The 23,900-nt window shown below is 40.8% G+C and overlaps 1 protein-coding gene across 1 annotated transcript in view; it reads left to right on the plus strand.

The window, feature by feature from the left end:
* Positions 1-23,900, plus strand: part of DNAH8 (dynein axonemal heavy chain 8) — a 297,717-nt gene that overhangs the window by 160,133 nt on the left and 113,684 nt on the right. Inside the window, exons 55-62 of the mRNA XM_084967979.1 lie at positions 510-644; positions 1,919-2,041; positions 6,041-6,254; positions 10,605-10,714; positions 13,049-13,212; positions 14,597-14,789; positions 16,735-16,857; positions 18,582-18,712. Of these exons, the coding sequence (XP_084824105.1) occupies positions 510-644; positions 1,919-2,041; positions 6,041-6,254; positions 10,605-10,714; positions 13,049-13,212; positions 14,597-14,789; positions 16,735-16,857; positions 18,582-18,712 (1,193 nt within the window). The remainder of the gene's footprint in view (positions 1-509; positions 645-1,918; positions 2,042-6,040; positions 6,255-10,604; positions 10,715-13,048; positions 13,213-14,596; positions 14,790-16,734; positions 16,858-18,581; positions 18,713-23,900) is intronic.

The following is a 23,900-nucleotide window of genomic DNA, read 5'->3' on the forward strand; positions in this document are numbered from 1 at the left end:
GATACACTCTGACACTATTGTCCTTGAACTTGCTAAGGAGAGTTGGTATCTGCTCAAAAAGTCCTTCTCACAGTCTTGTGACTACTCACCCACATTTCCTTCCAGCACTTATTTATTTTTAGTGGCTGCACCTGTGGCATATGGAAGTTCCCGGGCTAGGGGTCGAACTGGAGTTGCAGCTGAGGCCTATGCTGCAGCTTGCAGCAACACCAGATCCTTAACCCACTGAGCAAGGCCAGGGATTGAACCTGTATCCTCAAGGAGACAACACTGGGTCCTTAACCCACTGAATCACTACAAGAACTCCTTTTCCAGCAAATGTATAGCATACATTTTACATGTAAATCTTTAATTCAACTAGAATTTATTTTGGTGTAGGTCTAATTCTTAAAAGTAATTAAAATTAGTTGTATTAATTTATAGAATGAAAGAATGGGTACTGAAACCTTCATATATTTAAAATTAAACATTTTATCACACCTTTTAACATGATTGCCCTATGATTGCAGGCCGTTTTGCTCACAGGAGAGCAGGGAACTGCGAAAACTGTAATGATTAAGGCCTACTTGAAAAAATATGATCCTGAAATACAGTTATCTAAAAGTCTCAACTTTTCATCTGCCACAGAACCGATGATGTTTCAGGTAAAACTCATCATTTTGCTGTCGTAATCAACATGTTAAATATGTCATAGCAGTGGGTGCAATAGAATATGTCTGCAAATAAAGCATCCTTCTGTGCAGTTGTCTCCCAGTATCCCATGGGGGTTTGGTTTCAGGACTCCTGCAGATACCAAAATGGATGGATTCTCTATTTTTTATAAAATGGGTAGTATTTGCATATAACCTACGCACATCCTCCTGTGTATTTTAAATCATCTCTAGATTCCTTATACGACCTAATACAATGTAAATTCTGTGTAAATACAATGTAAGTGCTATGTAAACAGTTGCCGATGTGAGGCAAATTCAAGTTTTGCTTTTTGGGACTTTCTGGAATTTTTTCCCTGACTTTTTTTTTTTTTGTTTTTTTTTGCCTTTTTCTAGGGCCATTCCTGCGGCATATGGAGGTTCCCAGGCGAGGGGCTGAACCGGCCTACGCCAGAGACACAGCAACACCGGATCCAAGCCACGTCTGCAACCTACACCACGGCTCACAGCAACGCCGGATCCCTAACCCACTGAGCCAGGCCAGGGATGGAACCCGAAACCTCATGGTTCCTAGTTGGATTCATTAACCACTGAGCCACTATGGGAACTCCTCCCCGACTATTTTTGATCAAAGTTGGTCGAACCCAAGGAAGTGGCACCTATGGATATGAAGGGCTCACTGTATATGTATCTCAAAAGATTTGGTGTTGCAGTTGGCAATCGGCTATTCAAACTTCCTAAAGCTGACATTGAAGCCAAATGCAAGAGGCATATTTTGGCATAATATTGAGGCTGAAGCTGAGCTCTGGAGCATTTAATATACATTAATGACTAGAGTTCCTGTCGTGGCTCGGCAGGAACGAATCTGACTAGCATCCATAAGAGCTCAGGTTCGATCCCTGGCCTTGCTAAGTGGTTTAAGGCTCCCGCGTTGCCATGAGCTGTGGTGTAGATCACAGATGAAGCTTGGATCCTGTGTTGCTATGGCTGTGATGCAGGCCAGTGGCTACAGCTCCGACTGGACCCGTAACCTGGGAACCTCCATATGCCAGGGGTGCAGCCCTAAAAAGACAAAAAAAAACCCAAAAAATTATTAATGACTAATGTTCCAATAACTTACTTTTTTAAAAGTTCACAATATTTATTTTAAGAATAATATTTACACATATTAAATAAGTAAATTATATCCTACACTGTAAAGCTGGCTCATCATTTTTAGAGATGGATTGAAATCTAATGCCTAAGAGAAGCCATTTCCTTTTCTCTAGAGAACAATTGAAAGCTATGTGGATAAGCGGATGGGAAGCACATATGGGCCACCTGGAGGCAGAAGAATGACTGTATTCATTGATGATATTAATATGCCTGTGATTAATGAATGGGGAGATCAGGTATGACTAAAATATCTCCTAGAGATTATATTTATCAGTGTTCTTAGACATATAAAAAGATGAATAACCATCCCCTTATCAACCTGGTCATGATTCTCAGTCTCTTTTAACTTCTTGCTTATAGACACCATTCTTCCTTCTTGAAATCTCTATATGCCTTTCCCCCAACACTCCATTCTGTTTCTCTGGCTGCTTGATTTCAACACGCTTTCTGGCTTTGTTCTTCCTTTCCTCGGGGTTTTATCTTTGCTCTCTTATTTCTCACTCTACGTACTCTCTCCTAGGAATACCTGATGTTAGAACACTCTTTTTTAAATTTAATTTTTATTTTTTATTGAATTATAGTTGATTTACAATGTTGTGTTAGTTTCAGGTGTACAGCAAAGGGATTCAGTTATATGTATCCACGTATCCTTTCTTTTTCAGATTCTTTTTCCGTATAGGTTATTACAGAATACTGAGTAGATTTCCCTGTGCTGTATAGTAGGTCTTTGTTGATTATCTATTTTAGGTGTGGTAGTGTGTATCTGCTAATCCTAACCTCCTAATTTATCCCCCTCCCAGCCTTTCCCCTTTGGTAACCATATGTTTTGTTGAAGTCTGTGAGTCTATTTCTGTTTTGTAAATAAGTTTGTTTCTATCATTTTTTTAGATTCCACATGTAAGTGATATCATACGATGCTTGTCTTTCTCTATCTGACTTACTTCACTTAGTATGACAATCTCTAGGACCATCCAGCTACAAATGGCATTATTTCATTCTTTCTTTTTCATGGCTGAATAATATTCCATTGTATATATACACTACATCTTCTTTATCTATTCCTCTGTCATTGGGGCACAGGGTCTTTTTGAGTTATGGTGGAGAACACATTTTATAACCCTGCCATATACCACTGTCCCAGTTGTGATCATCTGTCAATCCCAGACTCACTTCCCTTAGAGGACCTCACTGATGCTGCCAGGACTCTGTATGTTCCTCATGGGATCCCCAACACCTTCTTCCTTCACTGCCCACTACCTCATCAACACCATCTACCCAGACTCCACCAGGACCTGTCACGACCCTCCCGCCCTTGAACCCAGTTTGCCTCATACACCACCAGGAGGTCCAGACTCCCACCCTGAGACTAATCCCCATCAATTCCGCATGGCCCTTCTCTGACCCCATCTCCTAATTTCCCCACTCTGACAACATTCTGTGTGCCGTAGAAGCCATCCGCAAAATCCCCTGTAAATTCAGCTTCCTCTCTGAGTGTTCCCTCACCTTGCTCTAAAGGAGACCCGGGGATGCTGCTTTCCTTGCAGACCTCTCACCTGGAGGGGAGGGGGATGTGCTTCTCAATTCTCATTGCAGATAGACCTCTTTGCAGCTCCCGTAAGGGGAGGAGAGAGGAGGTGTATTTAGATATCACCTATAAGTGAGGAGCTACTGAATTCAGATTTTTATTTTATTTTTGCTTTTTTTTTAGGGCCATGCCCATGGCAGATGGAGGTTCCCAGGCAAGGGGTCGAATCAGAGCTGTAACCGCTGGCCTACACCACAGCCATAGCAACGCTGGATCCGAGCTGCGTCTGCAACCTACAACACAGCTCACGGCAACCTTAACCCACTGAGCGAGGCCAGGGATTGAACCTGCATCCTCGTGGATACTAGTCGGATTCATTTCTGCTGCACCACAATGGGAACTCCCTGAATTCAGATTTTTAAATCCAATTAGGGATGTCTGGGTGGATCTCAAACTCAACGTGTCCCAAACCAAATTCCTGTTACTCCCTAAACCTGCTCCTCCAACAGTCTCCATCTTAAGAAGCAGCAACTCAACATTCAGCCTGTTAGGAAATCATGTTGGCTCTGCCCTCAAACTATCTAAGATTTGACCACAGCTCATCACTCCATTGCCCACCTGGTGCAAGTGGCCATCTCTCTTCTTGGTCATTCCACCTGTGTCCTCATTGCCCCGACCCCTCTCAGTCTATTCTCATGTCAGCCACCAGTTAACACTTGTGTCAGATCATGCCATGCTCCGCTGCTCAGAATCCTCCCATGAAACATGTGGCATATAAATGCCAGCATCCTTCCTCAGATGCACAGCCCCTACCATTTAATCTCATCTGCCATGACTCCCTCCATCCAGACTTACTGATCCTTGCACACACTGGGAAAAATGTTCACTCAGACCCTCTTCATTTGCTGTTTCCTCTGCCTGGAATGTTCTTCCCCTAGGTATCTAAATGGTTTGCTGTCTTACTTCCTTCAAGTCTTTGGTTCTATGTTATGTGAGGTGAAGCCTTTCCTGCTCTCATATTCAGTTGCATCCCTGAGCACTGCCTATTTCCTTTCTCTGCTTTATTTTCTCCAAAGGACTCATACCACTTTATTTAAATACATAAACATGCATGCATACCTTTTTTTCCCCTTTGGCTGTTCCTGTGGCACGTGGGAATTCCTGGGCCAGGGTTCGAACCCATGCCACAGCAGCAACCCGAGCCACAGCAGTGACAATGCCAGATCCTTAACCTGCTGCATCACTAGGGGAACTCTGCAGGTGTATGGAATGTATGCTCTGTGAAGACAGGGATTTTTGTCCATGTCACAACAGAGCTGGACACACAGTAGTCATTTATTAAATGTCTGCTGAATGAAAGAGTGTCATATTTGAGCTTATATGTCATCCAGTAGAGATGCCCAATAGGAATTTGGATATATGGGTGTGGAGGTTACAAGAGAATCTGAAGCTAGAGTTACAGAGTTGAGATTCTTTAGGATATGGAGTTGAGATGGCATCCCCCACAATAGACAAGAGCCAAGGATGTTACATTTGAGGGAGGCGTGGAGAAGCAGTGGCTTGGGGAGTGGTCCAGAGTCATGAGATGACCCTAGAAAGAACTGAGCCTCTATAGCCAAGAGAGGAAACATTTTCAATAAGGAGGGAGCGTTAGCAGTGGTAGAGGCTGCAGAAAAGAAAGATGAAGATGTAAAACCCAAAATCAAAACATTTGGTAAACTATCCCTAAAAGTATCCCACATTCTGATTTTTTTCTTTAAAATTTTTTTTATTAAATTGTATTTGATTTATGATGTTGTGCCAATTTCTGCTGTATCACAAAGTGACTCAGTCATATATATGTGTGTATATATGTGTGTGTGTGCATAGATATATGTATACACATTCTTTTAAAATATTATTTTCCATCATTATCCCAGGAGGTTGGACATAGTTTCCTGTGCTGTATAGTAAGACTTGTTGTTCATCCCTTCTAAATGTAGTGGTTTGCATCCACTCCCATATTCTGATTTAAGGTAATTTGAAGAGTGGCCTGTTGAGTGTGAAAAAAAAAAATCTATAGTAAAACATGTAACTCTGAGTACTCTTGTAATTGTACCAAATATTCTGTAGTGCTCCTGTCTAAATATATCATTTTGGTGAAGAGGATGTTGGATTTGCACCAGACAAATTGACCTTACGGTCTAGAGTTCATGGGTGGTACCATTTAAGTCAAATTGCCTTGAAGGTGATCATCAGTCAACATTCACAAGCCCTTCACTGATAAGAGTTGCACATTTTCTTCTGCTTTCATCTGCACATCTTGTAGAAGCTATGTAAGAAAATGATAGCGGGAGTTCCTGTTGTGGTGCAGTGGTTAACGAATTCGACTAGGAACCATGAGGTTGCGGGTTCGATCCCTGCCCCTGCTCAGTGGGTTAACGATCCGGCGTTGCCATGAGCTGTGGTGTAGATTGCAGACGCGGCTCGGATCCCGAGTTGCTGTGGCTCTGGCGTAGGCCGGTGGCTACAGCTCCGATTCGACCCCTAGCCTGGGAACATCCCATATGCCATGGAAGCGGCCCAAGAAATAGCAACAACAACAACAACAACAAAAAAAAAAAAAAAAAAAAAAAAAGAAAAAAAAGAAAATGGTAGCAATATGTTACTTAAATGATAGTAAGAAAATGATAGCAATATGTTACTAAAGTACTACTGTGTAAAATTTCAGATAACAAATGAGATTGTGCGACAAATGATGGAAATGGAAGGAATGTACAGCTTGGATAAGCCCGGAGATTTCACTACGATTGTTGACGTCCAGCTTATAGCGGCGATGATCCACCCTGGAGGTGGTCGAAATGATATTCCACAACGTTTGAAGAGGCAATTTACTGTGTTTAACTGCACGTTACCTTCAAATGCTTCAATAGACAAAATTTTTGGTATGACTCTTCTTGAAGTTTAATTTCTTAAAAGCATTATGTAATGGACATAAACCAAGCCAATCCTTATTTAAGAGATAAAAAGACTCTGTCTGAGGTGGAAAGCTAAATATAAAGACTTGTGTTTATAGTCTATTGTAAGAGTCAGGAGTGTTTAGAAAGAGCCTTGTTGAAGGTTGGCTTTAGAGGTAAGCAAACTTTTGTATTTTGGTTTTCTTGATTAATCAAAGAAATGTAGCCTTATGAGTGACGGAACATAGAGCACAGGTTAACAATATAACATACCAAGTCAAATGTAGCATTTTGATATGTTAGTGAAAATGATATTTTTGACATCAAATTTAGGCTTGCAGAAACCATTCCATAAAAATTGTGTCCATGAAGACATACAAGGGAAGCGGACCCATGTATGTATGGACACTATTTATTTGACATAGCATGCTACAGATCAGAAAGGAAAGGCAGACTTTGGATAATTGATACTGGGATATTTAGTAATTCTTATGTGAAAATAATTGAAACCAGACCGCTACCTCACAGCTAGTATAAAAATCAATGCAGAGGGATTAAAGATTTAAATATGGAAGACAAAGTTATGAAATGTCTGGAAGAAAATGTTGGAAAATACCTGAATGACCTCTGGGTGGGAAAGAACTTCTTAAATGGGATTCAAAACATTGACCATAAATGAAGAAAATGACAAATTTGACTAGATTAAAAATGTAAGAGCTTCAGTTCATTTAAAAAGCAACATTAGAAGAGTAAAAAGACAAGCCCCAAAGTGGGAGAAAAACGTTTCAACCCCGGTAACAAAACAAAAAATTCAGTAATCTGAATACTTCAAGAAAGCATGTGAATCAGAGAAAAGCAAACATCCTAATATAAAAATGGACAAAAAGCTGGACACTTTAAGAAGAGGAAACCAAATGACTGGTCAACAAATGTAAAGATAACATTAGAATTCAGGAACATGCAAATTTAAAACACCATGGAAATCCACTTTATACTGACTAGATTTGCAAAAATGAGAAATTCTGACCCCAAAAATCAGGCGTTGGTGAGAATATGAAGCAACTGAGATTCTCCCTCTGCTGGTGGGAGTATGAATTGCTATGAGCCCTTGATAATGGCTGGACATTTTTACCAGCGGTAGAACAATTCATACCCACAGCCAAGTATATACCTGTTCATCTTTTTCTTCCTTTATGGTTGTGCAGAGTCTAATTTAAGAGGTTCTTTCTTACCCAGAGATCATACAGATATTTGCCTATATTTCCTTTTGGATGTTTTATAATTGTGCCTTTCGTATTTGAGCCCTTAATCCATCTGTAGTTGACTTTGTACTTGTGCCCCAGAAGACTTTTACGTGAAGGTTAGAACAGTGCTCATAACATCAAGAACCTGGAAGTAACCCAAATTTGTATCGACAGTAGAGTTGGATAAATCAGATGTGGTGTGAGCACACAGCGTGTAATGCTGGGCAGCAGTGAATATGAACAAACACGGCTACATGCTTCCACACGGACAAAGCCCAGAAAGATACCTTTAAGTGAAAAAAAGCTAGTCACGAGGAATATATGATGCCATTAGATTAAGTTTCAAAAATTGAAGTTGAGGTTAATGTTCAAAAACATAAGTGGCAAAGCTAAAAAGAAAAATGAAGCACTCATTCTCCCCAAGTCAGAGCAGGGGCTCTTCTGGAAGAAGAAACAGATTGGACAAAAGGGGCCTCTGAGGTGCTAGGGCAAAGTTGTATTTCTCAGGCTAATGGTCTTTATGTGAGTGTTGGCTAACTGTGAAACTATTTAATACACTATATGATTAATATTGAAAATGCGATATGGAAACAGACCAGAAGGTGAGGCTCAGAGAAGTGAAATAACTGTCCAATCAAGGGCATTCAGTGAGTACACCGCACAGCCGGCATGTGGCACTCATCCTGTTTTCTGATTCCAGGTCCCATGCTTCTCATACAACACGTATGTCCCACAGGAAGCTGGAACTCTCGAATCACAGGATTTCAGGAAGCAAAGGGGCCTTACAGGCATCCAGCACAACCAAACATGACTTTAGAGGACAAGTTTGTGTTCTCTCAAAGCTGCTTTTCTTCAGGAGTTCCCCCTTGTGGCTTAGCGGGTTAGGAACCTGACTAGGATCCTTGAGGATGTGGCTTCGATCTCTGGCCTCACTTAGTGTGCTAAGGATCCGGCGTTGCCACAGGCTGCAGTCTAGGTCACAGACATGGCTCAGATCTGGCGTTGCTGTGGCTGTGGCTGGCAGCTGCAGCTCCAATTCAATCCCTAGCCCAGGAACTTCCATAGGCCATAGCTGTGGCAAAAAAACCAAACCAAACCAAACCAAACCACAGTGTCTGTGTCTGAAAGCCAGTTTCTTTCACTGCTCTGCCCTTTGTTGACAGGCTCTGCATCCCTGAGCAGACACTCATATTCATTTTCCTCCAAAAATGCCATGCTTAGAGCTGAACGTATCACTCAACACATAACCTCGCTGGAGTGATGTAGAGTGAGTCTGTTTCTTTCACCTTAACACCAAAAACACTTGAGACTTTAAGAACAGTTCATAAACCTCCGCCTGAGTTGTTCCTGAGGGTGATTATGTCGGATTATTCTTGTGCTGGGTGTTGCCTTGGAAACCGGCACGTCTCGGCCCAGGCCAGGGTATTGGCTGACTGCAGGTCAGGAGATGGGGGTCCTCAATCCACTTGTACCAACAACCCATCCGTTTGACCTTGACCATTTTGCTTTACCTGTCTGTGCCCCGTCTCCTTATCTGCAGGACAGAGAGAAGTAGTCTCTAAATTTTCTTCCAGCTCTTTCACTCTTCAGCGTGAGGGCTGTTCACAGGTTGCAGAGCCAGGTTGCCTGGGGTCATACCTCACAAGCTGGGGGACCTTGGGCAAGTGACTAAACTCATATTACAGGGGGAATAATGATACCCTCTAGGTCCATCCACGTTGCTGCAAATGGGAAGTTAAGTCAGACATAGAAAGACAAATACCTATGGTCTCACTTATGTATGAAGTCGGGAAAACCAAAGAAAAGGACAAACAAAACAAATTAGAAACAAACTCAGGAGTTCCTGTCGTGGCGCAGTGGAAATGAATCTGTTTAGGAACCATGAGGTTGCAGGTTCAATCCCTGGCCTTGCTCAGTGGGTTCAGGATTCAGTGTTGCCATGAGCTGTGGTGTTAAGTTGCAGACGCGTCTCAGATCACATGTAGCTGTGGCTGTGGAGTAGGCCGACAGCTGTAGCTCTGGTTCGACCCCTAGCCTGGGAACCTCCATATGCCTCTGGAGCGGCCCTAAAAAAAGGAAAAAAAGACAAAAAAGAAAAGAAAAGAAAAAGAAAAAGAAACAGACTCATAGATATGGAGAATAAACTGGTAGCTGCTGGAGGCAGGGGTGGAGGGTGTAAAGTAAAATAGGTGAAGGGGATTAAGAGATACATAAACTTCCAGTTATAAAATAAGTCACAGGGATATAATATACAGAATAAGGAATATGGTCAAAAATAGAGTAATAATTTTTTATGGTGACAGATGGTTACTAGACTTACTGTGGCAATCATTTTTTAAGTGTATTTAAACGTTGAATCCCTGTTGTACACTTGAAAATACATGTATTTCAACTATTCTTCAATAAGAAATAAGTAAAAGGGGAATAATAATAAAATCTATCTCAGATCTTTTCTCATAGAACGTTGGGAGGTTTAAGTGAGTTAATCCATGTAAAATGCTTATCACCGTGTACTAAGCTTTCCTGGCCCCACTGTGGGCTCCCAGTCTTAGCTGATTCCTTGGGAGAAATTTTTTTTTTAATTTATTTTATTGAAATATACTTGATTTACAATATTGTATTAATTTCTGCTGCACAGCAAAGTGACTCAGTTGTAGATAGATAGATAGATAGATAGATAGATAGATAGATAGATAGATAGATAGATAGATAGATAGATGCTTTTTCCTGTTCTTTTCCATTATGGATTATCACGCAATATTGAATACAAGTACCCTGTGATATACAATAGTACCTCGTTGTGTGTCTATCCTCTATATAATAGTTTGCCTCTGCTAATCCCAAACTCCCAAATCTTTCCTTCTCCTTTGGCAACCGCAAATCTGTTCTCTATGTCTGTGAGTCTGTTTCTGTTTCATTTGTGTCATATTTTAGATTTCACATATAAGTGGTGTCATATGGTATTTGTATTCCTTGAGAGACTTCCTTAACATTTCCTAGCTTAGTCATTCTTGTAATGATTTATTCACTGGGATAAACATGTACCTTGTGATCTTTTAGTAAGCGCATACATTCAATCTTGTTTATTTTCCAGGAATTATTGGCTGTGGGTATTTTGATCCTTGCAGGAAGTTCAAACCTGAAATATGTGAGATGATTGTGAATTTGGTTTCAGCGGGCAGAGTGCTGTGGCAGTGGACTAAGGTACAGAATCATCCATTGTCAATAATCAGAAAAAAAATTAACTATTATTCAGCCTCGTTCTCACCTTGTGGCTCATGAAGTTATCATCACATCACGGGTTGTAGTGTTTTCCTGGAAAAGACAAATTAGGTGCTCAGATAGATTTATGATCCCCTTTCCTTCCAGGGAACAAATGCACTGACTGAATGATGCTTTCCATATGTATGAGATATTACCGTAAACCAGACACAGCATCCAAGATAAAGTAGAATTTTGCTGAAATGAGAACACTGCTTTTCCACTTGTTACTCTGATTTGTAACTCTTTGTATATCTGTCTCCCCATCCTCGCCCCCAACAACCAAACTATGTCAGACACTCAAATATTCACTGACTACGTGAATACATGGATTTCGAGATCTTCTTAACTAACCAGAACTTAGAGTCCAACTTGTGGGTTTCTCTGAGGTGGAGCATGAGTTAGTAAATGGTTGGAGTGTAGCAAAATCATCTATGTTTTAATACCCGAATCAGTGCCCTAAGTAAAACTCAGCAAGCCTAGCTGTCACCAGATGTCTGAAGGCAGACTTATGAAAAAGCAATTAAGATAGGTCTGAGATAAAAAATAAACAAATAAGGGTTGATATATTTGCTTAAAAAAAAGGTGGAGGAGATAAGGATTAGTTGTATATATAGTTCACGGTGCATTCATTAGGCCATTTACTCGCATCTGGGCAGAAGCAGGTGAGAAAAGAAAGAAGTTGACAAAAATTAAAAGGAAATGTTAGAAGAAAGGAAGCAAGTTAATAAGAGAGAAGAAACGAAAAAGAAAGGACTTTATTTAATTCTCTTTAATGGCTTGCTTCAGTTGCTGCCATCGTAGTCTTTTACAGCAAAGAAGAAAAGCAATATTCACATAGGCTTACCCCTTTATTTTTGCATATTTGTCATATAAGTGCATGCTTTGCATTTTGGTGAGTAGAATGAACATTTTAGCTTGAAATGGAACTGAGAGCAAGGAGGGAAATTGAAAGGTGATTGCTAAAATAACACTTCTCTTTATTCTATCTTCCCTTGCTACCTGCTGTTTTTAACTTGCACTGTGAATTAGCCTGTAGAAATTACTCTACAAACTCAATAGGGTACTTTTTCAATACAGAAAGGGCACATTCCATGAATAGGTACTAAGGAAAGCACTTGCTTTCCTGAATTAATCATGTGGAGAGTTTGCTTTGTATCTCCAGAATTATCATTGTTTCACTTTCAGAAATGCCGTGATGGTATCACTTGCAGTCTTTACACTTGGTCAGCAGCAATGCTTCCCACACCTACTTCACCTCAAGTTTATCCCTAAACTGGTAGCTCTCTGTTTAAGAGTGCAGAATGTGTCATGGTAATAACTTTCTTTGCCTATCTGGATTCTAGAAGTTGGTAGAAATAATAAGTAAATTAGTGTCCAAATGAGCAAAACCCACAAAAAACACCAAGTAATGCATGTCACGATTGCCTGTATATTGTAGATATACAGATACATGAAAGCATGTCGACTGAATTTGGTACCCAAAGTGAAATCTCGATTATGACAAACAAATGCATTTTTGGAAATCCAAATGCATTCAGGACCTTAATCAATCCAAGTCTGTAGAAGATGGTCATTATTAAGTGATCGTTCATTGTTCACCTGCTGCATATGGAAGTTCCCAGGCTAGGGGTCAAATCCGAGCTGCAGCTGCCGGCCCACACCACAGTCACAGCGACACGGGAATCTGAGCCACGTCTGTGACCTACACCACAGCCTGCAGCAACCCCGAATCCTTAACCCACTGAATGAGACCAGGAATCGAACCCACATCGTCGTAGATACTAGTTGGGTTCTTTTAATCACTGACACAGCAGGAACTCCCAATGTTCATTGTTCTTAACTGCATCACAGCCAGCTCACATTCAGTTTTTTGTTATGACATATTTCCATATACACACTAATAAGGTTAACAGTGATTAGGAATGCTTATTCCTACAATTCATAGAGTTTTTAAGAACTCTGGGAACAGTGGCTTGTTCTAAGCCCACTACTGGTGGTAGAACAAGAGCCAGAATCTGCGTCTAGTGCGTTTATTCTTGAATCCATCCTCTTCAAGATCTTATGGTTGGTTCTATACCGGCTTATTTATGATGTGTTTTTTCCATCAATTCTGTGGCAAAAATATATAACTTAATCTTAGTTTATTTAACTCAGCCTATTTTATTTAAAACAGAATTTGTGAAATAAAAGAATTTTAGAAGCAGTTGTGTTTTTAGTTTTATCTGAAAGGCAAATTGAGAGTTTTCCTTTTTTTTTTTTTTTCCCCTCCTCTAGGTGAAAATGCTGCCTACTCCTTCCAAATTTCATTACATTTTCAATCTGCGAGATCTTTCCAGAATTTGGCAAGGAATGTTAACCATAAAAGCTGAGGAGTGTGATTCGATTCCTATTCTCCTGTCACTTTTCAAACACGAGTGCAACAGAGTAATTGCAGACAGGTGTATATTATAGCACTTGAGTGTGAACGTACTCCATAAGTGGTTTATACTACTAGATTAATTCCTGCCTTATCTACACAGTACAGTAAGGAGTGTTATCTTAAATTGCTCTGGGGCTTGTGAAGCATGGATGTCATTTCCCACCTGCTGGTCACCTTAAAAAAAAATGCCCTGGCCATTTCCTTGAGTATTATTTCAGTAGGACATTTTAAAAAAAATATCAGCATCAATAACATCATCAGAGAGTCAATAACATTCAGAGGCAAATTTTAGTCCTGTATACTTTCTAAGAAGCTTGAGCTCTGTGTAGTGAGAGCTCTGTTGCCTGGTGAAATCTGGTAATAAGCTCAGCCATCTTTCTGAGCCTCTGTTCTAGCTATAAAATATTGATGTAATGTTGGTCTTACATGACTGTAAAGGGCCTACAACAGTGTCTCACAGAGGTGGTAGCTGTCAAATATTAGTCCCCCTCCTTCTGCCTTCCCCCGCTGTTATTATGAGCCTGGAAAGGACCTCCATACATTGTCTGCTCACACACCCTGAAAGAGGATGCTCACCCACTACTACCTGTCAAGTCTATACTCTGTTACACATTTTTCAGACCCTTGACCTCACCCAAGGGACTCAGATGTATTGTTGAAGAAAACAACTATTCATGACGCTTATTTAAACAATGAGATGTTCGGTCTTTTTTCAAGACTGTCGTGGTAGGTGTAGGGCCTATACAGTGAGGTTTTGCAATACAGAGAATTTAGGTTCAACTCCAAGTGCAACAAGGAAAATGTGGAAATTGATAACCAAGGAACAGGATGTTTGCTGAATGGGAAATGACTAAGAGGAAATTAGGGCGGTAAAGAAAGATTCTGGCTAAACTGATCTCACAGGATCCTTGCTACAATTGGGGGATGCAAAGGAGCATATGGAAGTCCAAAAGTTGGGGCCTAATTGGGAAGAAGATTGAGAGGAGCCTAAGTTTGGCCACGGAGGGACCCTGTCAGTATTTTCTATAAGAAACACTGATGGTGGAGTCATGTCTGCTTCTGGTCAGAAGGCACAATGTGTTGTTTCCCCTGTTCCAAGGTAAGGAGGTGCAGGATGGAGTTCCCGCCGGGGCGCAGCAGAGACGAATCTGACTGGTAACCTTGAAGACGCGGGTTCAATCCCTGGCCTCCCTCAGTGGGTTAAGGATCTGGCGTTGCTGTGGCTGTGGTGTAGGCTGGCAGCTGTAGCTCCGATTTGACCCCTAGCCTGGGAACCTCCATATGCCGCAGAAGAAGGTGCAGCGGAATGGGGGCTGGGAAGAGGTGGAGAGAGGTTGAAACCATGTTCGGTTGGAAAAGGTGCCTTCCTAGTTTGTATTTTTACTCTTGTGTTTCTCTTTCAGATTTATAACCCCAGAGGACGAGCAGTGGTTTAATGCACATCTTATTCGTGCAGTTGAAGAAAACATCAGCGCAGATGTGGGATCGTATATTCTTCCTGAACCATACTTTGTAGATTTTCTCCATGAGGTGCCTGAACCAACTGGAGATGAACCCGAAGACACTGTGTTTGAAGTGCCCAAAATCTATGAATTGGTATTTGTTTTCAGCTTTTTGGATCACTCACCTTGCTAGATAGTTCTCCCTGAACCAGAGTCCCACCATGGAGTTGCCATAACAACTGTGATAGTTCTGTGCTGTGATTCATGTCACCATACACCATGTAAAATATTTTATTTCAGTTAAATTTAGCAGTAGTCCCATAAAGCCAGAAATAAGACAAGTATGCATACAGTCATCACGATTATTTAATATTGCTTTGAAAGTTCTAGGCAATGCAACAAAATGACAAAAAGAAAATAGCTGTAATTGTCAGATATAAAAAGATATCATTATTTGCAGATGGTATGGTTATCTCTCGCTATAATCCAAGAGAATTAAAAATCTGTTTCAGCTACTAAGAGTTCAATTAAGGAGTTCCCTTGTGACACAGTGGGTTAAGGATCTGGCATCATTTCAGCAGCTCAGGTTGTTTCTGTCATGCAGGTTCGGTTGCTGTCCTTGAAACTTCCACATGCTGTGGATGTGGCAAAAAAAAAAAAAAAAGAAAGAAAAAAACAGGAGTTCAGTTATATGTCCCAATAAGCTAATAGAAACATAAAACTGAATACCCTCTGTAATAGAGGTTGGCAAATACAACCAATGAGCCAAATCCAGGCTACTGCCTGATTTTTGTTTGTTTTGTTTTGTTTTAGATTCATGAGCTGAGAAGGGTTTTTACATTTTTATATATTTTTATATGGATAGGAAAAATTCCAAAGGATAATAATATTGTGTGATGTGAAAATTATGTGGAATTCAAATTTTAGTGTCCACGCATAACATCGTACTGGAATACAGCCAAGCCCCTCTGTTTGTGTCTTGTCTAGGATCGCTTTTGTACTGCAGTGTGGAGTTGAATAGTTGTAACAGAGACCACAGGGGCCACAAAGCCTAAAATATTTACTGTCTTGTCTTTTACATAACAAGTTTGCCATTGCTTGCCAACCATCCCAAGATAGAAAACACAACATAAAAGTATGTCCTTCAGCAACAACAAGTGTGTAAGGTGTCTAGGAATAAACATGATAAAACTTTATTTGGTTAAATGACAACACATCATTTTCCCTAAGTTAATGTATAGGTTTAATGAAGCTTGAAACAAGCCTCCAAAGAGATTTTTTAAAAAAGGGTCACATAACACGGTAATTCTGAAGTGCATGTAGGTCAAAGAATTAAATGGAGTTGCATCCACAGCATGTGGAAGTTCCCAGGCTAGGGATCTAACCAGAGCTACAGCTACCAGCCTATGCCACAGCCACAGCAACTCAGGATCCGAGCCACATCTGCAATCTACACCGCAGTTTGGGGCAATGCTGGATCCTTAACCCACTGAGTGAGGCCGGGGATTGAATTCCAACCTTAATTTCCATGGATAGGAGTTGGTACTGGGGTTCTTGGAGGAAAAGTTCAGAAATGTTTTCATATTGAAAACCAGCCAGTTTCAATAACTAAAAATCAACTAATCCATGACAAATTTTTGGAAATCCATGAGGTAAACATCTTTTTCTTAAAATTACTTTGGAATGTCCTTCCAATTGTTGCCTTCCTAAATTTTTAGATCCTTAAAAATTTTTTTTATTATAGTTGATTCACAGTGTGTCAATTTCTGCTATACAACAAAGTGACCCAGTTATACATATATATATATTCTTTTTCTCACATTATGCCCCATCATGTTCTATCACAAGTGACTAGATATAGTTCCCTGTGCTGTACAGCAGCACCTCATTGCTTATCCATTCCAAATGCAGCAGTTTGCATTGACTAACCCCAAACTCCCAGTCCATCCTACTCCCTCCCCTTCCCCCTTGGCAACCACAGTCTGTTCTCCATGTCCATGAGGTTATTTCTTTTCTGTGGATGTGTTCATTTGTGCCATATATTAGATTCCAGGTGTTAGGGATATAAATGGTATTTTTCTCTCTCTCTCCACCCATAGGTTCCATCCTTTGAATCTCTGTCTGAAAGACTCCAGTTTTACCAGAGACAGTTCAATGAAATCATTAGAGGAACATCTCTTGATCTGGTGTTTTTTAAAGATGCAATGACTCATCTTATTAAGGTTCTAACTGTTGACTATTTACTGATATAAATCGATCATGTAAAAGCTTAGTAAATTTCACAGATAAATTTTTTCAGAGAATAAGTATATAATATCAGGTAGCATATAGAAGAGACTCTAAATGTTGAGTCAGTTCACTGTCTCACAAAACAAAGTCTTAATCGGAAATCCCTTACTTGAATCCACTACATGACAGCAAATGTTTTTCAAGGGCAAACAGATGGGTTTTGTGTTCAGACTTTTGACACACTGAGTCAGAGTTTTACCTCCTCGACAGTAAGCTGGAGAATCCTGTGGAAAAAAAACACTCCTTTCTCAAATTACATTTTGATGTAATGGGAATCCTATTCCCCATGGAGGAAAAGCTGATGCTTTAAAAAAATGTCAGTTTCATGATTGGCTTACAGATTACAGACAAACTGATGGGGCAAGGGGAAAGGTGAGTGCACAGAACAGATGAAAAAATAGAAACTAACTAGAGGCAGCACCAAAAAAAGGAGCATGGCTTGCTCCAAGTCTAAAAGGCTGCAGAAAGGAGTCATTGAATTGTGTTATTTGTAGATCAAAAAGGAGTTTCTCCTTGAAGGGAAGTAGGGAGTTTTCATAGGGAGGAGGCAGTTCACACTCAGTTTGTTATAGAATTGTCTTCTGCAAAATTGGTAAATTTCCAGATGCATTAGGATTGTTTCACATTTATCTGTTCAACAAGTAATTATTGAGTACCCACTGTGGCTAGGCCTTGGGGGCGTGGGACCCTGTTCTAGGTGCAAAACCATGTAAGTGAGTCACATATTAAAATATGGTAGAATTGATGCATATCAAGGTACCTGCCATCTGTAAAACTTGAATTAAAAAAAATTCTTTGAGAGTTCTCCCTGTGGGGCAATGGGTTAAGAATCTGACTGCAGCAGCTTGGATCACTGCAGAGGCACAGGTTTGATCCCCAGCCCAGTGCAGTGGGTTGAGGATTCATCATTGCCACAGCGGTAGTGTAGGTTGAAGTTGCAGCTTGGATTCAGTCCCTAGCCCGGGAATGTCCATATGCCATGGGCGTGGCTTCAAAAAAAAAATTCCTTGTAGTAGTGTTAATTTAGTTATCCATCTGGACTTTCTTCCTAATCAATGACATTAATGTAAAAGACAGCTTTTTAGCGTTGTGTCCATTCGGCCTGAGGAATATTTGAATCACAATTTGAGCCTTATCCTCTGGGAGGGAATCAACTATAGAGAAGCAACACAAGGCTGAAGGCTGTTCCTCTAAGTCTGTCTCTACAGATGTCTTCCTGCCCCTATTTTAAGTAGAATTTGATGCTTTTGAAATTTTTTCATTAGCAGAGACATGATGGAGGCAGTATTTGTTCTAGAACTAGTTGTCTACATAAGTCAGTGTGTTAGACTAATGATATTAAGCAGACAATTCTAAATTGTTGGGAAGAGACACTCCATTATCCATTGAGCCTAAAAATAATAAAACTACACACAGAAAGAGACACACAGAGAGAGAAATAGTTTTGAAATAGGAGATAGGAAAGCAAATTTGTTCTCTTTTTCATGATGTAAATATAGATAGGCAGGGAAATAATTGGAATCGAGTAAATCAATATGCAACGTTTTGAAAGGAAAAAGTCTGAAAGCATATGGTCAAACCTTGGACCCATTTAATGCAAGCAAATGCGAACAATTGAATTCTATTTTCAACTACATACTGTTTCATTTCAAAACAGATTTCACGAATAATTCGAACATCGTGTGGAAATGCACTGCTGGTGGGTGTCGGTGGTTCAGGAAAACAAAGTCTTTCAAGATTGGCCTCTTTTATAGCTGGGTATCAGATATTCCAGATAACATTAACCAGGTAAGATCAAACATGCCAATTATATTTTATTCTATGGTTAATTTCACTGGGGTGAAATGTTTACTTAAAAAATTATGGCAATTTGGTATGTATATTTATTTATTTATTTTAAATATTGCCAATCTTTTTTTTTTTTTTTTTTTTTGTCTTTTCTAGGGCCGCTCCCGTGGCATATGGAGTTCCCAGGCTAGGGGTCAAATCGGAGATATAGCCACCGGCCTACACCAGAGCCACAGCAACTCGGGAGCCAAGCCACGTCTGCGACCTACACCACAGCTCACGTCAACGCCAGATTGTTAACCCACTGAGCAAGGGCAGGGATAGAACCCGCAACCTCATGGTTCCTAGTTGGATTCGTTAACCACTGCGCCACGATGGGAACTCCTGGTGTATTTATTTTTTAAATAAACTTCTTATTCAAGTGTAACATACATAAAGAATTGAACACAAATCATGGGTGTCACAAAGGAATTACACCAAGGCAGCTGGCTCACAAAGACATAAAACAGCACCAGCACCCAGAAGCATCCTCAGGACCTGCCCCAGTCACTACCCTCCCAAGGGGAACCAGATTCTGACTTCTATGCCCATTGCTTGATTTTACTTTTTTTTTCTTTTCTTTTTAGGGCTGCACCTGTGGTAAATGGAAGTTCCTGGGGTTAGGAGTTGAATCAGAACTGCCTCTGCCAGCCTACACCACAGCCACAGCAACATGGGAGCTGAGCTACATCTGCAGCCTACACTTCAGCTCACGGCAATGCCAGATTCTTAACCCACTGAGGGAGGTCAGGGATTGAACCCACATCCTCACAGACACTACGTCGGGTTCTTAACCCTCCGAGCCACAACAGGAACTCCTTGATTTTCTCTGTTTTTGAACTTTATGTCAGTCCAATCATTTACTCTTTTTCGTCCTGTTTCTGTTGCTTGCACTTTGTGAATTAGATCCCCAAGGCTACATATAGCAGTAGTTCCTTCATTTTTATTGCTGTAGAGTCTTTCACTTTATCACCTATTACTGCCATTTGTTTCTCCAGTGTACTGTTTGATAAACATTTGTGGGGTCATCTTTGTGCAAATGCAGCGGTTAGGACTATTCTTGCACTCCTGGAGATAGAATTGCTGGGTATAACTCTGCATACAGTCAGCTTTAGCAGATCTGCAGAGTAGTTTTCCAAAGTGGCTGTTCTGTTTACATGTCCATCAACAGTTCGTGAATGCATTTCCTCCGCATCCCTGCCTGCCTGGGCAATGTGAGTCTATTTTTTCACAGGGGCTCAGGTGGGCCGGCATGACTGTAACACTGTAGTTTCAGTTTGCAGTTCCCAGGTGGCCAATAATGTTGTGCATATTTTCATCTCTTATTGGCCATTATTAAAGCCTCTTTTGTGAAATAATCTAAGTCCTTTGCCAATTTTTTTTTTTTTTGGTCCAGCTTCCCTCACTGGTTTTTAGGAGTTCTTTATGTATTTTAGATGTCATTTCTTTGTCAGAGGGTGTATTGCAATTATCTTTTCACAGTCACTACCTTGCCTTCTCACTCTCAGCAGATCTTAATTTTAATGAACCTTAAGTTGTCAACGTTTTTCTTTATCTTAGTGCTCTTTGTATTCTGTTTAAAAAAAAAAAAATCGTGAAGGTATTCTGTGATTTCCTTCACATTTCTGGATAAAATTTACTATCTTTACATTTAGAACTATAACCCATCTGGAATTAATTTTCTTATAAAGTCTGAGATAGAGGTAAGCATATTTTTGAATATAGATACCCAGTTTATTCAGCATCATTTTTTTGAAAAGGTCATTTTTTTCTCGCCACACCACATTGTCACTTTTTTTCAACAGATTATCTCTGTGACTATAGCCTATTCCACGTTTATCTCTCTTTGTACTTTGTATCTCTTTGAACTTTGTATCTCCCACTGTTTTAATTACTGTAGCTTTTTAACATGTCTCCAACAAATTTATTGTTCTTCATTATTGTCTTGAATATGTAACACTTTGTATTTCCATATTTATTTTTGATCACCTTTTCAATTTACACACGCACTCGCTTCTCTGCTGCCAAATAGATGAATTTTTGACAAGATACAATTTACAAGAGAATTTAAAAGACATAAAACATCGAATATCTGGAAGTGAGTTAAATTACATTAGTTGTCAGCATTTAAAAACTGGGAAAGTTCACATGAAAAACAAACATATTTCTGACTTCCCTTGAAATAATTGGAAGATCTGGCAATGATGGACCTGTGTTCCCTGGTGGCTGACAGTGAGCAGCTGCCTCCTTAGAGGGTTCATGCAGTCTTCCAATTGACTAGAGACCCCACCAGCCCTGCTCATTTGCTCATTGGCATTACCTGCCTCATTCCTGTAGGCATCTGAGTTTGCGGTCCTGGGGCAGCTGGTGATGCAGTCCTTGTAGTCAGCAGTAACAGAGGCTCACATTAAGACAGGTGTGTTGACTATATATTTTTTTTCCATGGCATATGGAAGTTCCCAGGCTAGGGGTCAAATCAGAGCCACTGGCCTACACCACAACCATAGCAACACCAGATCCAAGCTACATCTGCAACCTACACCACAGCTCACAGCAATGCCGAATCCTTAACCCACTGAGCCAGGCCAGGGATTGAATCTGCGTCCTCATGGATGCTAGTCAGATTCGTTTCCACTGAGCCATGACGGGAACTCCCCTGACTATATTTTATTATTGTTTGGCCAACACTGGTTCTTCCTCATGTGTGGTCTGGCATGGTCCCCTCCTGTTTCTAGAGATCTGTGAGGATAAAATTCTTCCTTGATTACTGTCTTTTCTGTGTCTATGTATCATACCATACATGGTTCCATCAAATCCTGGGTCATTCTAAAAGAGCAGGGAGGAGGGGATAGAGAGGAGGGGTCAGTGGGGACATTTGGAAGTAGGCAGGATTGACAGCCCTCAGCAACTGATTGGATATGAGGTGAAGGAGGGGAGAGAAGAGAGTCTAGGATGACACCTGGTTTCTTTCCTGGTGATTATCACATTGCGTTTAAAAAGTGCTTGTTCACAGAGGTCGCTTTGTGGCTCAGCAGTAACAAATCCAACTAGGAACCATGAGGTTGCAGGTTCGATCCCTGGCCTTGCTCAGTGGGTTAAGGATCCGGTGTTGCCGTGAGCTGTGGTGTAGGTCACAGACATGGCTTAGATCTGGTGTGGCTGTGGCTGTGGCGTAGGCCAGCAGCTTCAGCTCTGATTGGACCCCTAGCCCGGGAACTTCCATATGCAGCAGGTACAACTCTAAAAGCAAAAAAAAAAAAAAAAAAAAAAAAATTTTAAGTGCTTGTTTACATTTCTTTCTCCTTCACTAGCCCCTAAGCTTCCTGATGACAGACCATTGTAACCTTTGTCCTGTCTCCCATTATTATAAAGTGGGTACTTTTGACACTACAAAAATATGTGTTGACCAATGAATAACCCAATGAGAATTCAGTTCAGTGCATGTTGCATATGTGATGTCTGAAGAACATTCGGTTTCCACAGGTTGTTAGACTCATGGGTATGAAGTTTAGAAGAAGGTTCTGGATATATAAGAATAAGTCTCAGTGGAGCCAACACATTTTAATGGGGGTGTGAAGAGGGAGGGAAGAAAAGGCGCCTAGGGAAAGAAATCTGGGGTCTCCCCTGTCGAGAAGGGCGGCTTGCAAGGGGGAGGGAGGAGAAGAGGCAACACAGAGGAGGAAATCTGCAGTGGTTTTCAGAAGCCACAGAGATAGAGAATTAGCCCGAAAACGTGAATTAATTTAAAGCATGAAAAGTGGTGACTAAGATGTCAAAAACCTTCAGTGGATTGGATGGGGGCAGAAGCCACGTTGTACTACAGAAGGGAAGAAGCAGAGATTAGGAGCTCCTCAAGAAGCATAGTTATGAAAGAAAGAAACAAGAGAGGTCAGGACCTAGAGAGGCGTGTGTTGTGACCTGCACATTGCCATTGTATGCAATTTATCGTTAATTTTGTTTATAATTTATCTCAACTTTCATGCCAATCCAGGCTCATCTATATATTGCAGAAGCAATATGTAACAGTCTGTATATTGCAGAAGCAGTACATAACAGGCACTTTCATTTAAAAAAATCTGTGGAGTTCCTGTCGTGGCGCAGTGGTTAACGAATCCGACTAGGAACCATGAGGTTGCGGGTTCAGTCCCTGCCCTTGCTCAGTGGGTTAATGATCCGGTGTTGCCGTGAGCTGTGGTGTAGGCTGCAGACGCGGCTCGGATCCTGCGTTGCTGTGGCTCTGGCGTAGGCTGGTGGCTACAGCTCCTATTCGACCCCTAGCCTGGGAACCTCCATATGCCACGGGAGCAGCCCAAGAAATAGCAAAAAAGAAAAAAAATTTAAAAATCTGTAAAACAGCTTTGTGACTTAACTGACGGGTCATGGAGAGGGTTCCCATAACAGCTCCAGGCCACACCACCTCTGAGGAAAAAGATGGGGGCTGTGTTGCTGTCAAAGTTACAGCTACCCCTCAGCAGGCCAGCTTAGCAGTTTCCCTTGCTAATGAATTCTCTCCCTTGGGAATTACTTTGAGAGGACACACAATCTCTTTTTGGTGACATTACTTTTGCTGAGGTCTACAAGGCTCTTAACTATAGTGTCACCCAGAATGGCTTGGCTGGCGCTCCTAGTTTGAAAATAAGCAATTTACTCCTTTAAGCATACTTAAGCTACACCATCTCTGGGGTCCACAACAACCCGTACAAATGGATAATTCACTTTACAGATGAAGAAACAAGCGGAGAAATGTTTCTAAAGTTGCAAAGTAGAGATCTGAAGCCCGGTCTTTCCGGTTTCAATGCCCATGGTCTTTTCCCTGAGACCCTCCAGCCTGCACTGTACAACCCCCTAAACGGAAGGGTTTCTTTATGGTCTGCGTCATCGGTCTGGTCACGAGGATTTATATACAGTGTTTCAGAAAATGTCCGCTTTGTCTCTACACATCACGTCCCTTCTGGTAGCACATACCTTTAGTAGGAAACGGAGTAAACAGAAAATCAGAGACCAAGATCTGCTCTTTTCATAACCTGTAACCACATAATGACAACATTTCTGTTTATTTATATCACATTGCATAATGCATCTTTTTCTGAAGGCTTTCTTTCTCTGAATCCAGCCACTTAGTAGGACATGCAAATTACCACTGAATGAA

This window comes from Sus scrofa, chromosome 7, assembly GCF_054392235.1.
Source record: "Sus scrofa isolate SSC_HxYL_T2T_F1_AM1 chromosome 7, Sscrofa_HxYL_maternal_Yorkshire_Landrace_v2.0, whole genome shotgun sequence".
Lineage (NCBI taxonomy): Eukaryota > Metazoa > Chordata > Mammalia > Artiodactyla > Suidae > Sus > Sus scrofa.